This window comes from Notothenia rossii, assembly GCF_949606895.1.
Source record: "Notothenia rossii genome assembly, chromosome: 11".
In the NCBI taxonomy this organism is placed as follows: Eukaryota; Metazoa; Chordata; class Actinopteri; order Perciformes; family Nototheniidae; genus Notothenia; species Notothenia rossii.
The window spans coordinates 48,720,534-48,736,058 of NC_136910.1; the positions used below are offsets into that span (position 1 = coordinate 48,720,534).

The following is a 15,525-nucleotide window of genomic DNA, read 5'->3' on the forward strand; positions in this document are numbered from 1 at the left end:
ATTTTCTTAATGTCTTTCATTTTTTGTAAAGCACATTGCCTTGAAAGGTGCTATATAAATAAACTTGCCTTGCCTTACATCATTAAAATGTTGTAATGCAAAATATGCTGTTTGCTACCTCTGAAATATGGATTTATTTCGATTTTGGTCAGTCAAAACTAGCCATTCACCGACATTACCTTGACGTTTTTTTTTTAACAGTTAACAGTTTGTTTATATTTTATAAACCAAACACCTGAAGTATTATGACAAATAAATGATGGCTAGATTTACCCATGGTGAACATATTTGTGAATTTCAGACCTCATATCAAACGAGTGTTGGTCATAGACATCACTTGCTAAATACCTTCTTTTAAAATAAACTGATTGTAGCCTGGTTCGCTTTGCAGGATGTAAAATACTCTTACAAGTTCTTATTGAGCAATACAAAATAACTAAATTAAGCTCTTTTACCCCCATGAAGGGAACACACTTATATTATGATTAGTTCTCCTATAAAAAATACTTAAAAGGGAGGAAACTCATTAGAATATTGAATAACTACAAACGATTGAACATAAGCCCTGTAAGAATATACAATTTAAGACAACACATCCATTGCAAAAATCTGTTTTCATGACCCGAGGATCAGATGTAGAGGAGCCGGCTGACTCTGCTTTGTTTCTTGCGTGACTCCTATTGTGCGCTTCACCCATGACAACTGCAATATGATCTAATCTTATCCATATTAATTTGTCCTCGGCTAACTTTGTTGTTTTGGTTGTTGTTCCTTCTGAGAGGAGGAGGAGTGGGAGCACCGACCTCCTTCCTGTCCTCTCGTATCTGTGTAACGAGCGGTGAAGAATGAATCCACTCTGATGTGTTGTGGCTTTTCCAGGCATGCAAACTACTTTTCTGATACCATCATGAATTAGCATTTGTTTATTTATTTTTATCGTTATCCAGGAGAGCCTCTCGCAGCCCTCGGGGACAGTGTTGCTCTTGCTGTTAGAGTAGGAAGCTGAGGCTTTAAAATCATACGATGTTAAATCCCAACAGAGGGGCCCCCGAGCAAGGCATTATTTTTGACATCTAATAAGAAGGAGGTTGGAGATAGAGGGATTTTGTCACTGTTATGTTCTTTATAGGAGGGAAAACATACTTTTTCTGATCATGGCACATTTTGGTATCTGGGGTGCATGCCAACCCACATGTATAACTTAGAAAAAGATCCTGCTTTGTTTACAAAACTCAGCAAGGTGCAAGAGGGAGGCCAACAACACACAGTTAATCTCCCTCTGGTGCACTGTGTGGAGCATTCACCATAGTGTAAGTAGTGAGAGTGGGTGAAGTAACTGCGTGGATTGGTCTCACAGATCCATCCCAGAGGTTGCAACCTTGCTGAGTTACAAGTGGATCGCTCAAGTCCTGACTCAAAGCCATTTGTTGTATAACACTGTTTAAACTGCTTCCATAATAAATGATATTTGATGCAAACAAGCCAACACACACACGCACACGCACACAACGCAAGCGGACAGCTGGGCACTGAGGCGACTCATGGTCTAGTCATCATCGGTCAGCATCATTTGTGCTTGTACAGCCACTTAGTACACACACACACACACACACACACACACACACACACACACACACACACACACACACACACACACACACACACACACACACACACACACACACACACACACACACACACACACACACACACACACACACACACACACACACACACACACACACACACACACACCCACCCACCCCCTGGAAGAATACACTAGGACCTTGCTGCACAGTCAAGATATATATAGGATTGTGACAGTTTGACATTGGCTTGTTCTCACCTGTGCACGACCCTTGAATCCCACTTGCGCATGCACAAACATAACTTTACACACACACACACACACACACACACACACACACACACACACACACACACACACACCACGTGCATGCAGATGAGTATATGCTTGCAAGTATACAACAATTGGAATTCAAAAAGTGATCACTAGTGTCTACTGCACTCTGCCAAGACACACACTCACACACTCACACACACACACACACACACACACACACACACACACACACACACACACACACACACACACACACACACACACACTCTCTCTCTCTCTCTCTCTCTCTCTCTCTCTCTCTCTCTCTCTCTCTCTCCCACACAATATCATCATGCAGGAGGCACCTAGCCAGTCAGAGCTTTAACCTGTCCTTGTCTCTTCTGTTTGGAGTCAGCAGGATTGTTGACACACACACACACACACACACACACACACACACACACACACACACACACACTGTCCCACACTACACAAACACGGTGAGACCAAGACGTGCTCATTTACATATATCCTTATACTACGTAGCTGGAATTTCCTAATGAAGGCCGTTCCTCATCCTTATCTGTTGTCAACAATTATACATACAAGTGAGGTTAGAGACCTACTGTGAAGGTCACTTTTTCATGACTTTCCAGATAGATATGGGTATCTGAAGTGTTACCAACCCACAAACTAAATGCTAAATATAATAGTAATGGACTGTATTTCCAAAAGTTATTGTACATAGTCAAAGGTTGCCATTCAAGGTGCCAACAACATCATGTTGACTGCAAGGGCTGGGTATTGAACAAGAACTTTGGACGACCAAGTCAGTATTCTGTCGGCTGCCTATAACAAAGGTTTCATCAAGACATTCTTTTCTTTGTCACATGTTGGCTCGTTACAATATGACACTTATATCTGAATATTTCCACCAACAGCGGAGGACCACCTTGGCAAAACTGCATCATATTCTTCGCAAACCAGGCAGACAGTATAAGAAAAAGCAATGTACATGTTCAACATTAAAAAAAAATTCTTATTGTAATCCCAAAATGTAATCTGAACATTAGATAAATAATTCTCCTTTAACACATCATTTGAGGCTCGCAGCAGCTCATCCTATGATGCAATATGGACAGGCACCAGGGAATGAAAAACGTTTTTTATCCATTTAAAGAAGGATCATCTCGGATTGCATGACGCAGAATGTGTCTTTTGCGCCTTCTAATGGTAGTTACATTTGAAGAAAATGTACTTAAGTCAGTTAGCTTCACTGCTCCCAACATGTTTGTCTGCATAAATGTGTGTGAATGGGTGAATGCTGACTTGTACATGTAAATACGATTCTAGGAGTGGAAAACACTGGATAAAGCACTATTTAAATACAGTCCATTTATCATCTTGTGTGTTAGAAAATATTTGTAATGTCAAATATAATCCATAATAAGCCTATCCATCTTTGTTCTTGCTTTGTGTGTGTTTGTGTGAGGTTTGGGTTGAGTGTGTGTGTTTGTGTGTGCGTGAGAGAGAAAGTAATTATAACCGCTGAGTCACAATCACTTTAGCTCTCTAAGCATGAATAATATTGGAAGCAAACCGCCGTCGGGCAAAAAGTATATCTATAAAGTATTGCCCTCTATGGTATTGCCCACAATTCATTTGAACGCCTTCATTTGCACACTATGCACGGTCAGCGGAGTCAGCAGAACGTGTTGGTGTAGAATATGTTTTCATTCAGGTGTAAATTACCCTCGGTCTGATTGAATTGGGAGAGACTCCCCTCTTGTCATTGGTCATAAATCAAAAAATAAATCTTTCCCTTTAGATTCTCAGACCGTGGAAGAGAAGGAAGGATGCAGAGAAGTTAACGTGCCAAGGAGGAAATCTGTGGGAGGGGAACATGTTGTTTAGAAGACAATGCTGAACAATGAGCTTTGTAATCCAAACAATAAAGTATCACGATAAAGTTGACAGTGCGAAAACATCAGGTAGCGTCTTTGAGCGTTCATCCCAACTCCCAACCAAAATAGAACGGTATTACCAAATAAAAAAGACATAGCTTTAATGCACTTAAATATAAATGATAACATTGATTCTGATATTAAAATCCATCTAAGCAGTGTGACAGTCAGGTGTGTAGGGGGAAAAGATTATCCGCACTTGAAATCTACAGAATATAATTTAACATCTCGATTGGTCTCCGAACATTTCTCTGTTCTCTCTTTGTATTCTTATCCCCCCCCCCAACATCCCCCCCCTTTTCGTCTTCCGCTGACTGTTCCGCCTTAGCCTCCCTAACACCAATTATACTGTGTCAAATCCATGCATGTCAGTTTCCAGATCCCTAATCATCCCTCCTCTCTTTCATCTACAAATCCTTTGTTCCTCCCTCCTCCCCCTTTTCCCTTCTCCGTAACCTTTCTTCTCCTCTCCTCACCCCACCCCTCCGTCTGTGCCGTGTACACTCGGCCCATCCTCCTCATCCCTTTTCAATTTATCTGTATCGCATTTACCTCTCCATATTCCTTTGAATTACTTTTCTCCTTTCCTATCCTATTCCAATGTTATACCTCTCTCTTTTGCTCGGGGCCCCTTTCGGAGATGAACTGCGTTGGGTAAATATGTAATTTTACATATTGGTTTTTATGTATGAATAAGTCCTCGTGGGACTTTTCAGTGGAAGTCTCCATAATCTTACTTGGTTGGACCTTTCGTGTGGCTTTCTGTAAAACACATTGTTTACCTTGATGACGTGTTGGAGGGTCACTGGTTTGGTCTCCTCGAGTCCTACATCACACATCCTTCTGTGGCTCCTTGTCTATTGTTAGAACTCATCCACTGACCAAATCTGTTCATCTTTTTTGGTGTAGACCTATTTTAATTTAAGAATAGCACTGCTTACAAAGTTCAGCCATATAGCTCTGTTTTACATTAGAGTCCAGAGAGAAATAGCTCCAGCATTTAACTACCCATAAAAATGCAGACTTTTACTATTTACAAGAGTACTACCCTATAACGTAACCCTAACCCATCAGACAGTGCTGGAGATGTAATAATATTAGAAGAAAGCCTGTGGTCCAAACTGAGAGGTGGGCATTTAAGATAGGGCCGGTCTGATGGAATGTACTATTGAGTTGCATTATGGGAAGTGTAGGATCAAATGTTTTGGAGGCTGACCAAAAGGAAGCATGCCCATTTCTTTTTTCTCCACTTTGAAAAAAAGTTGGTTATTTCACAACAATGCAAAACACAGTCAAGCAAGACGAGTATTATCACTTTGTTAATTTCATTTCTTTAGGGCATTCAGGGTTTAGTTTTTCAGTTTTTATTACCTGTTGACGTTGCCATCTTAGGGTAGGAATACCGTGAACATAGTTTAACACATGACAAAGGAAGACACGCACACCCTCGTCGGCGCTTCTGAAGAGTTAAATGTACATATTAAATATTATTAAAGTCAATCAACAAAAGAACAAGTAAAAAAGATTATAATAATTAAAGTAATAAAACAGAAAAATTGTAAGATAACAATAAATAATGAATACATACAAAAGAAAAAAAAAAGAAAAATTTCCTTGTAACGTAAACATGGTGCACCCCTTAAGGAAGATGTGTTAGTTTAAGTAAAGGCTTTATGGTATTAACAATTCAGCAATGATCCAGATCCCATGTCTGCGAGGAGCCCCTGTCTCCCCCCCCCCCCTCTGTGTTTCCCAGGCGGAGCAGACATATGGGAAGGTGTGTGTGTGTGACTGTAGTAGCAGGGGGGCAGGGCTAAGAGAGGGAGAGAGGGCAAGGGAGGTAGGGGGAGGGGTTTGTTTATTTCTGTTTTTTTTTTATGGTAACTGCGCCTCCTGAGCCCACAGGGGAGAAAAATCAAGGAGAGAGAGACATAGAGAGAGAGACACAGAGAGAGAGAGAGAGAGATACATATATATATATAGAGAGAGAGAGAGAGAGAGAGAGAGAGAGGGGGACAGAGATGATGGAGAACAAGAGAAGATGGTTAGCAGTATGAGCGGCGGGCGAGAGACGAGCGCGGCGGGAGCAATGCACCGACACACGGACGCGTAGAGGCAGAGGGAGCGTCAGTCCGCCGCTCGTCGCCCAAACAATGAACGTGCTGTGGTCGCTGCCGGCAACGCATCGCCAAGGCAACCGGAGCCAGAGGGGTGCGCACTGTGCGAGAATGGCAGAGAGAGAGAGAGAGAGAGAGAGAGAGAGAGAGACAGACAGAAAGAAAGAAAGAAAGAGAGAGAGAGGGTGTCTTCCTTCAATGGATAGATGCTTCCCTTCTTCTGTGTGTGTGTGTGTGTACATGTGTGTGTGGCTGATCATGTGCGTGTGTGTGTGGTTGGTGTCTGTTGGCGGCCGCCTGTCTGACTCTATGATCTTCTGTCACCATTCAGGTGAATACAAGAAGGACGAGCTGCTGGAGGCGGCGAGGTGAGTACCACTCTCTTGGTTTTCATTCCCCCCCTCTCATGTTTTGACTCTTCCTCGTTTCCTTGACTCCTTCTCAGCCTCTTGTTTCCATGCTTACTTTCTTCTCTGCTCCTCCGTTTCCTTTCCACGTCTTGTTTCCTCTCATCACTTATTTCCTCGTCCCTTCTACTCCTTCCTTGTTCACTGTTTCTTCCTTTCCCCTCCTCTCTGCCCCTGCCCCTTCCTCTTCTCTTCGATCCACTTGTGTTTTCTGTTTCCGGTCCTTGTTTCTTACCCTCCTCTCCTTTTTGGTTTGTATACTTCCTCTCAGCTCTTCTATTTGTTCCTCTCTCTTCATCCTCTATTCCCTCTCCTGTTTTTCCATTTAGTTTCTCCTCTCCTTTTTTTCATCCTGTCCTTGTTTTTAATTTCCCTTTTCCTCTCTTTGGCTTTTCTCTTTTTTGCTTATTTTCTCTCTACTTAAGCTTCAATTCCATCATTCAGACATTTAGCTGCTCCTTCCTTCTTCTTTCCTTTTCCTCCATCACAACCACACACACACGCGCGCACACACGCACACACACACGCGCGTGCGCACACACACACACACACACACACACACACACACACACACACACACACACACACACACACACACACACACACACACACACACCAAGCTCCTCCACTAGACAGGTTTTTCAGATCCAGAGAACATGTAGGCCAGGGACACTTGTGCATTTTAGAAGCATGTTATGGTTGCAGGCAAACCATGTGGGCAATGTGTGTGTGTGTGTGTGTGTGTGTGTGTGTGTGTGTGTGTGTGTGTGTGTGTGTGTGTGTGTGTGTGTGTGTGTGTGTGTGTGTGTGTGTGTGTGTGTGTGTGTGTGTGTGTGTGTGTGTGTGTGTGTGTGTGTGTGTGTGTGTGTGTGTGTGTGTGTGTGTGTGTGTGTGTGTGTGTGTGTGTGTGTGTGTGTGTACCATGTGCCTGTTTGTTTGTAGGAATGGCATAGCTTTCGTTTGGGATTGTGTGTGGGTGGCTGAGCGCTCGATGCCTCAACAGCCTCTCTGTCTATACACATACACACACACACACACACACACACACACACACACACACACACGCACACACACAAGCAGCTGGCTTAGCATCGCAGTACCCCAGTGTATTATGGGGGTCAGCAGGCTGTTTAAGTGTGAACTGTGAACTCAGTGTGCCTCCACCACAGCTGAGGCGCTGACTGGCTCAATGTCAATCCAAAGAAAAACGTGTTCCTTTTGGTGAAATAACATGGCTTACGGGATGTTTTTGTTTTTCTGCTTCATGTTTTTCCCCGTTTTTATTTGTGGGCCAGATTTTCCTTGCACAGAAAGCGGTATGCAAGCATCATGAGTAGAGCTGGTAAAATGGTTCCACATAGTCTGAGAGTAATGGAGTTGCTTGATGCATTGACTGAGCAAAGCATTATCATTAATGTCCTCAACAGCAGATGTATTACAGAAGTACTGTAGTAAACCTAGTCTGTCTCTTAAAGGCAGCCAGGCAGACAACAAGCCGGCAGTACAAGTCTGGCTAACATTCAACATCTGAAATGATGTTTGTCTGATCTGTTCACATTTATTCTTTGAAAGTACTATTTAATCAAAATTGTACTTCTGATCAGTATTTTGATCGGTAAGCTTATACAAGAAGCGGCACTTTCCATATAACACCTACCTAATCTATTGATATTCGAACAGCATTAATCAATCCAAATGTAAATCCAAAGGCTGTTCTTCTTCGGTATCGTCACCATTACCCTTCGGCTTTGGTGATTTGAAGGCTTTGAGATAAGATAATCGAAAAAGAAGCAGTGGAGACCCAGTCACACTAAAAGATTTCAGAAAAGCATTTTTCGTTTCTTACGTGAAAACATTTATAAATATTCAGTCATGGTTGTGAGAACTGTCCCTCGATGGCCACTGTAGATCATGTGTGTGAGATCTGACATTCTCCAAAAATATATAAGAAGAAAATGCTACTCATGCTCCTTTTTGAATTTGTTTTAGAAATAGAATCACTTTGGATTTGTGAACATGGTGATCAGGATACGACCTCCCGGAGAAGATGGTGAGGACTGTCTGCTTGCAACTCAAAATGTGTGACTGTGTGAATCGTATTTTAATCACAATTACGATTATGGCTTGCAACGATTACGAAAACAACGTAATCGAAATAAAACAATTATGTTTTATTATTATTATTTAAAAAAAATGTTATTGGTTTTTCAGTTGAGTCATACTTAAAGTTCAGGGTAATCAACTGTTAAAAACATACTGTTCAATTATTGACCCAAATAATCGAGATTATGATTTTTGCCATAATCGGGCTGCCCTAACTGCAAGACTGTACACTTAGCTAGTGCAATGACTGTGCACCTGTTAGGTTCAACACTGTAGTCCAGTTGGTGGAACATACAGCTCTAGCTGGTTTTCAGAAAAGGAACAAGACAAAAATAATCAAACTGAATGATTGTTTTAAAGAGAGATGTATGAGATGATTCACTGAACAGTTCTTTACATAATAAAGGTATGTGAAGAAAGCCAAATGGCATTGAAGTTAACGTGCAGTGTGAATAGGTAAATGTGCAATTGACGGTCCACGGACACACAATGCAAAAAGTTAGTATGAGCCTTAAAGGTAGAAAACTGGAAGAGTGAGAGTAGAGATTGGAAGTTGTGAATGTCTCTTTTGTTCAGAGAGTGTAAGATAGAGAAACAAAGAGAAGGAAGGAGAGGCCCAACCAAAAAAAGAGAGTGAGAGGAAAGCAACATAGGAGAATGGAAGAATAATCCTTTTCTTTCCATCTGACAGCTTCCTCCTTTACGGCTGTCAGGCAGATGATGGTTGGACTGGTCGCTGCCTTGGCAACACTTTCCTGGTGGTCACACCAATGCCAAGGCAGTGAGCCTAGGGACCAGGAAACACCAATCAACAACATAACAAACTCCACTGCCACTAGACTTAATAGTTTTCCTTCACACTTTTTATTTTATTGCAATCATTTTTACAAGAAAACACACACACAAAAATAGCTTTCAATCCATCCCCTCCAAACATCCATTTTTTTCAGTGTGTTTCTTCCTTTTCTTATCTCAATCTTCCATTTTTTCCCCCCCACACTCTCCTGCAGAGGAGCAGGGCTAATCCTCTCTGGTATTGGATGTTTTCTATCTAATGCCTGGATGTGTGTGTGTTTAAATGTGCAGGAGTGGAAACGAGGAGAAGCTAATGGCCTTGCTCACACCGCTCAACGTCAACTGCCACGCAAGCGACGGCCGCAAGGTAAAGGGACTCAAAAACACATGCACAGTGTTAAGCTCATCATTTTTTCAGTTAAAATGCATCTCACGGTAAGTCCTCAGTGTGAAAAAAGCAACTGGTTCCTTCAACGTTTTATTTTTTAGACCAGTAAAGAGAAACAAATCCTGTTATTTGCAGGTTGGATGTTTGACATAATCAAGTCACTCTCCTGCAAACATGAGCAGCCTTTCTTGGTTGTTGAAATGAATAAAGGGAGACACAAACCTTTGACCCAGACACCAATAAAACGTCAAATAGTACATTTCAAGGTTGTTGATTGAGGCATACACAACCAACATGTGGTAAACTAAGCAGTGAGACGACAAACAAACTTCCGACTTGTGATTACCGCTTGTTTGTAACAATATGGCACTAGCCAGGTTAGTATGCTATACATACATGTTCATGCTTATTACACAGGTGGATTTATAAAGTATTCACTTTTTACTCGCAAATGTTTCATTGCACATATTGAGCACCATTGTGTGTGTTTTTTTTTTTAACCAAACACTTTTCAGAGGGGCGTGGCCAGCAGCAGCTCATTTGCATTTAAAGCTACGGACACAGAATCAGCACTTTTGAAACAGGGCTGAAACAGAGGGTTTTATGGCATGCTACAATTCATAATCGGTTTGGATTTTCGAGCCAAATACTTCACGCACTTGTTTTGTTTTTCTCTGAGACCTGAGAATATATCGTTTAAAAAATACTATAATAGGTGACCTTTAATCTTTTAGCCTGTATAATACTGGGTTTCGGTAACAATCCCTTGCTTGACAGAGCTTCTCAGTCAGCTAATTAGTTATTAATTATAGTGTTGTTCGAGTGTGGAGTATGGAGTGAGACTTTAGAGCATACAAATACTGGACCTGCCAAAAGAAACCCCCTGGCAACAGTGAAAGTGCATGGCCAACAGAGGAAAGTGCTGTATTACATCCTGTTGTTCGTTTAATAACAAGTATTTTGTAGGCACGGCATCCACTCATTCGATCCTTAGAGAGTCCTGAGCCTCAGGTTGAGCTCTGTTGGGTCACAGCAAGCAAATTAGCTGGTGACTAATTAGTCCCCGGGATGGATAAGTGGACTTGTTTCCAGCTTAGTATCTCCTCACTCCGGTGAGGCACTCCCCGTATCACTGTTTCCATCCTGACAGAAGTAAAGACTGCTGCTGACCCGGTTTCTCCTCCAGAGCCGCTCAAGATTGAAGCTCCACTCCGCAGTGGCAGATCGCCAAACAAGTTTTGAATTCTTCATGAGTTCTAGCCGGGCTCCCCTGGGGCGTATTATGTCTGCTGGCGCATTATGCGATGACTTGCTCCACCTATATGACCTGTGTGTTGTAGAAGCTTGCTATTATGGAGAGATGATTTCATATGAAAAAAGATTTGATTGGTCAGAGACATTTTTCAGAGATTGCTGTAATTGATTGGACGGTAAAGCAGAGCCTGTCATATCTTTTTTCTTTGCTATGCCAACTACTAAGGCCAGCAGGCTGCCAAAGCAAGGCTTTTACTCTGAACTCTTATTAACTGTCATATAAATTCTCTAACAGCTTGGAAGAGGCTTTTTTCCTATAATTACGGACACTTCAGTGTTGCTGTTGATGATTCTTAGCTGCAGCTTGTAACCGTCAAACTGTCATATGCATGATTGTGATAGATCATCCTCTAGATATCATCTGTGCAGGTGTTGGGATGTGATATCCTGAGGGAAGAACCCTGAAAGCCTTTTGAGATGCAGGGCACACACACAAGAGATCAGGGAAATGTGATGGTTCATAGGAAGATGCATTTAACCAACCAGGCGGCCAATACAATTGGGGCTCAGAAATATCCTAAATGACCTCTTCTGCACACACTGTGTTTTTAATTCTATTTAATTGCTCGGAAAGCAGTCATGCATGGTAAATAATATGGGAATATATATTTTTAAGCCTGTGCAGTTTTATCCTTGTGACTTGCTCTGAGTAATTTAATGGGTTGAGGGGGATTTACATTCCCACTGCCAACGGAAACTATTGAATGAAATTAAACTGAGGGACAGCAAACTTTCCCAATATCTTGTCCTAAAACCAAATCCATCAATTAATGTAAGCTTGCTGGCATACTTTAATATGTTTTATGTGTTCTTTGTGCCTTCAGGAAATATCTACCAATTTTTGCGCAAAGGAAGAACTTATTAATTTGAAAGACCTTGGTCTCTGTGAACTTACAAAACGTGTTGTCTATCCCTCAAAATGAATATGCTATTTATGACTATTCACACAAAGTCTAGTAGGATAAAAGGACAAAGTGATAACATTTTGATCTGACATGAATGTAAATTGAATGTTGACTGGTTGGTGGAGGTATATGCTATAGATTCAGTTTAGACTCACTTAAACTTCCTATTTTGTTTATTAAGGAAGCGTCACGGTTAAAGTACTTTTTGATGTCATTTTGTATGTTTTATTGTTTGAGTAGTGTTTAACCGCTTTGTGATTCGGATCCATCCCAAAATGTAATGAGTTATTTATTTGCCATAAACCCTTCTATCAAGTTTTTTGAAAATCAGGCCACCAGTTTCTCCGTAATCCTGCAACAAAAATCTATCTGAAAACACGTCCTAACCTCGGAGGTTAATACGAAGTGATTCAGAGTGAGACGGATAACAGTGTGACACAAATACATTTTTTTCCCAGATTAAATTCTTGCAAACATGCTAAATATGACAGCGTTGGTCGGGCACGTTGAACTCCACTCAACAACCCACAGACACATTGTTTCAGAGGACACTAATGATAATCATGGACAAAACAGAGCGTGGCGGAATCCTAATGATTGGTAATGATGATGCTTGACTTAAAATTAAACAAGAGCCTCTCTCCCTATCTATTTCTCTCTCTCTCTCTCTCTCCATACCCCCCCCTCTCCTTCTTCCCTGTCTGTTCCATTTAATTAGAAGAGGCACAGGCGCTCTGTCTCCCTTACTCAACCACACACACACACACACACACACACACACACACACACACACACACACACACACACACACACACACACACACACACACACACACACACACACACACACACACACACACACACACAGATCTGGAGCATAAATGTTGATTGCATAATGCCTTTTGGTTGAATTGAAACGCTCTGCATGTACACAAACAGACGAGAGATGAAGGGGGTAAAAACGAGATTGAAGAGACAAATTACATCCCCAAAAGTATGTGGACACCCCTGACCAAAATACTGCAGTGTAATGTTAGGGTCGACCCCTAATTACCAGTTATGAAGACTCTAAATGTGAGGTTTTTCTCCAGTTTTTATGAATTTTCAGTAGAGGGGCTGCTGTCAGGGGAGCGAAATGGATGCCTAGATGTTCCACTCAAACATGTAGGTTTATGTTGGTTTGTCCACATACTTTTGGCAAATATTGTGCACTATAGCAGGAAAACATTTTTTCCTCCACAGCTCTAAATGTAGCGAGATGTTTGTTCTGATTGCACGGCTCTATTGCAAAGTCATCAGCAGTATAACAGCCATATGTGTGAGTGAGTGTTTGTGAACACTTGGATGATTGAGGGCCCATCAGAGTGGGATATTATTAACACAGCTGAATGGAGAGCGTTATTAAGCTGCCTCTATTGAAACCTACAGCTTACTCCCACACACACACACGCTCCTGCAGATATCGCTGCCTCAAGGAAATAATGTCTGCAAACCTTCACACACACCTAAGCCATATAGTCTGGATTGTTCTTCCACCTCTTTCTTATTATTTATTTTCCTCTCTCATTTGCTTCATTGCGAATGCTCCCATCACGACCAAGTGATGACTGACTGTGCGAGAAATTGTGTCTTCAGTTTTTCAGGGAATATATTTCCAGTTGGTGTTTCATCTGTTGTGGATGTGTGTTAGCTTTTTTTGTGTATGTTTTTCGACCAAGGTGAAGTTCTGATCTATATCTTACCAGGAGAAAATCATTGCACCCACTTGCTTCCTAGCTAGCACCGACATCAAATACACAAACAAACTGAACAGCAAGACCAAGACTCTGATTCAGAGGGATGAAGAGGAAAGAGACTTCTATTGAAGTGTTGTTTAAATGTTGATTATGGGAGCGTAGCCTGCTGAGAGTAGCTCACAGGCTAAGGATTCATCCCTATCTGGTGAAAAACATCTCCAAAAGTGAACTTTTCAGGAAGAAAACATAGTGGATATTTGATTATGAGAAAGTCCACAAAATCATACAAACACTCAAAATCAGAATGAATTGTATTACCTGTTGAACAAATGTTGGTTAATAACAATACACATATTGTCATAGCAGCTTTAGTACTGAAATACATTTTCAATTCAAAACATTTCATATAAGAATACAAAACCACTTTCAAAAAGTATAAAAACAGAAGATGCAATGAAATTAATTGGAAAAAAATTCTGATTATACAATATAAATGAGTTTAAATGTATATGGGGTAATGCTTTTTTTCCACTCCAGTTATATCCTAACATTAGTATTTATTTATGAATGCATCGATTTATTGAAATATTCAGGTATATTGAAAAGGTTCCAAGTTGCTGCACTCTATCCTGACATAAGGGTTGCTGTTTCCTGAGTTTAACAATCGAATGAGGTTCTTTCCATCTTGTTGCTGACATTTCTCCTATTGAAAAATGTGCCAAGAAGCCTGGGAACTCTCCCTCAGATCAGTGTGGAAGAAGTCAGGTTCTTGTCTTGGCGGAAACTTGCTTGTGTTGACAAAATCTATCAGAACATAACACAAGGTCGTAAGAATGATGAATGACTTCTCACTGCAGCTTCAGTGTGCGCATAAATGTAACCTGATACCCTGTCTGGGAGAGATATTACACTTCGGCTCCTGCCAAACAAAGAATAGAAACATCCAGAGGCCTTTTGTTAACTGTTCGGGGGACAGATGACAAATAGGGTGACGAGAAGTTTTTCAGTACTCTTTTGTCAGTGACAAATGTAACCCTCTTGTCTTCATGCGGGCCTGTGGCATGTTGTTGTCTGAGGCAGATGTATGCAGCCTCAGCAGCTCGTTGGTACACCAGAAAGAATTGGCTGTCAAAATGCTTGTTTCCGGAACAAACAAAAAACATCAAAGGGGCCTGATTATGCTCATTTTCAGGGTTCATAGTTATATTTTATGCCTCCACTGTGACACGTTTACATGCTTTAATGTTCAAAAACATTTTTCTCATACTGCCTGTGCTGCAGCACATCTTTTCACCCTCTGTCTGAAACCAGAGCCCAGTCTGTGGGAGGCTGTGGCTCAGTGGTTAGTGCGCTGAACTTCGAATCAGGAGGTAGCAAGTTCGAGTCCCAATGCAGTCAGCATGTCGTTGTGTCCCTGGGCAAGACACTTCACCCCAAATTGCTCCTGTGGGGATTGCCCACAGTACTGAATGTATGTACACAGTGTTTCCCCTAGGATGGAGTCATAGCAGCGGTGCTAAGGCACGTGGGCACAGCATAATGTGAGCGCGGAACGTTTTAGTGTGTGTCCGTGTGAAGTGCGCCCCGCCAATTTGTTTCTATATGTCTGCCAGCACAAGAAAGGCTCTTGAGGCCTAGTACCAGGGCCGGTTCTAGCCAATTTGCTGCCCGAGGCGAGATTTTATTTATAAAGAATAAATGAAAAATCTCTACAAAAGACAAATGCACTACAAAAACAGAAACGTATTGACATTGTTAATATATGGCTTTGAATGGCTTCAAATGTATTCAGTATTGTATGAACATGTTTTCATTGGGGGGTGGGCGTCACATCCTCTAGGGGGGTCTGGGGGTATGCCCCATTTTAAAGTAAAATGCTTCAATCTGGTGCACTTTGAGCACACCATTTTAGAAACCTGATCTAGGGGGTACAACTCTAAAACACCCATATGAA

At 41.5% G+C, this 15,525-nt stretch overlaps 1 protein-coding gene across 4 annotated transcripts in view; it reads left to right on the forward strand.

Moving 5' to 3' along the window:
* LOC307025839 (poly [ADP-ribose] polymerase tankyrase-1) overlaps positions 1 to 15,525 on the forward strand; it is a 90,093-nt gene that overhangs the window by 26,598 nt on the left and 47,970 nt on the right. For 2 of the 4 annotated variants that reach the window (XM_079660762.1, XM_079660763.1), the window contains exons 5-6: positions 6,256 to 6,292; positions 9,521 to 9,596. In XM_079660762.1, the coding sequence (XP_079516888.1) occupies positions 6,256 to 6,292; positions 9,521 to 9,596 (113 nt within the window). Of the gene's footprint in view, positions 1 to 5,788; positions 6,019 to 6,255; positions 6,293 to 8,320; positions 8,382 to 9,520; positions 9,597 to 15,525 lie in introns of those variants that run through there. The other 2 variants (XM_079660764.1, XM_079660765.1) reach the window with 2 other exon arrangements.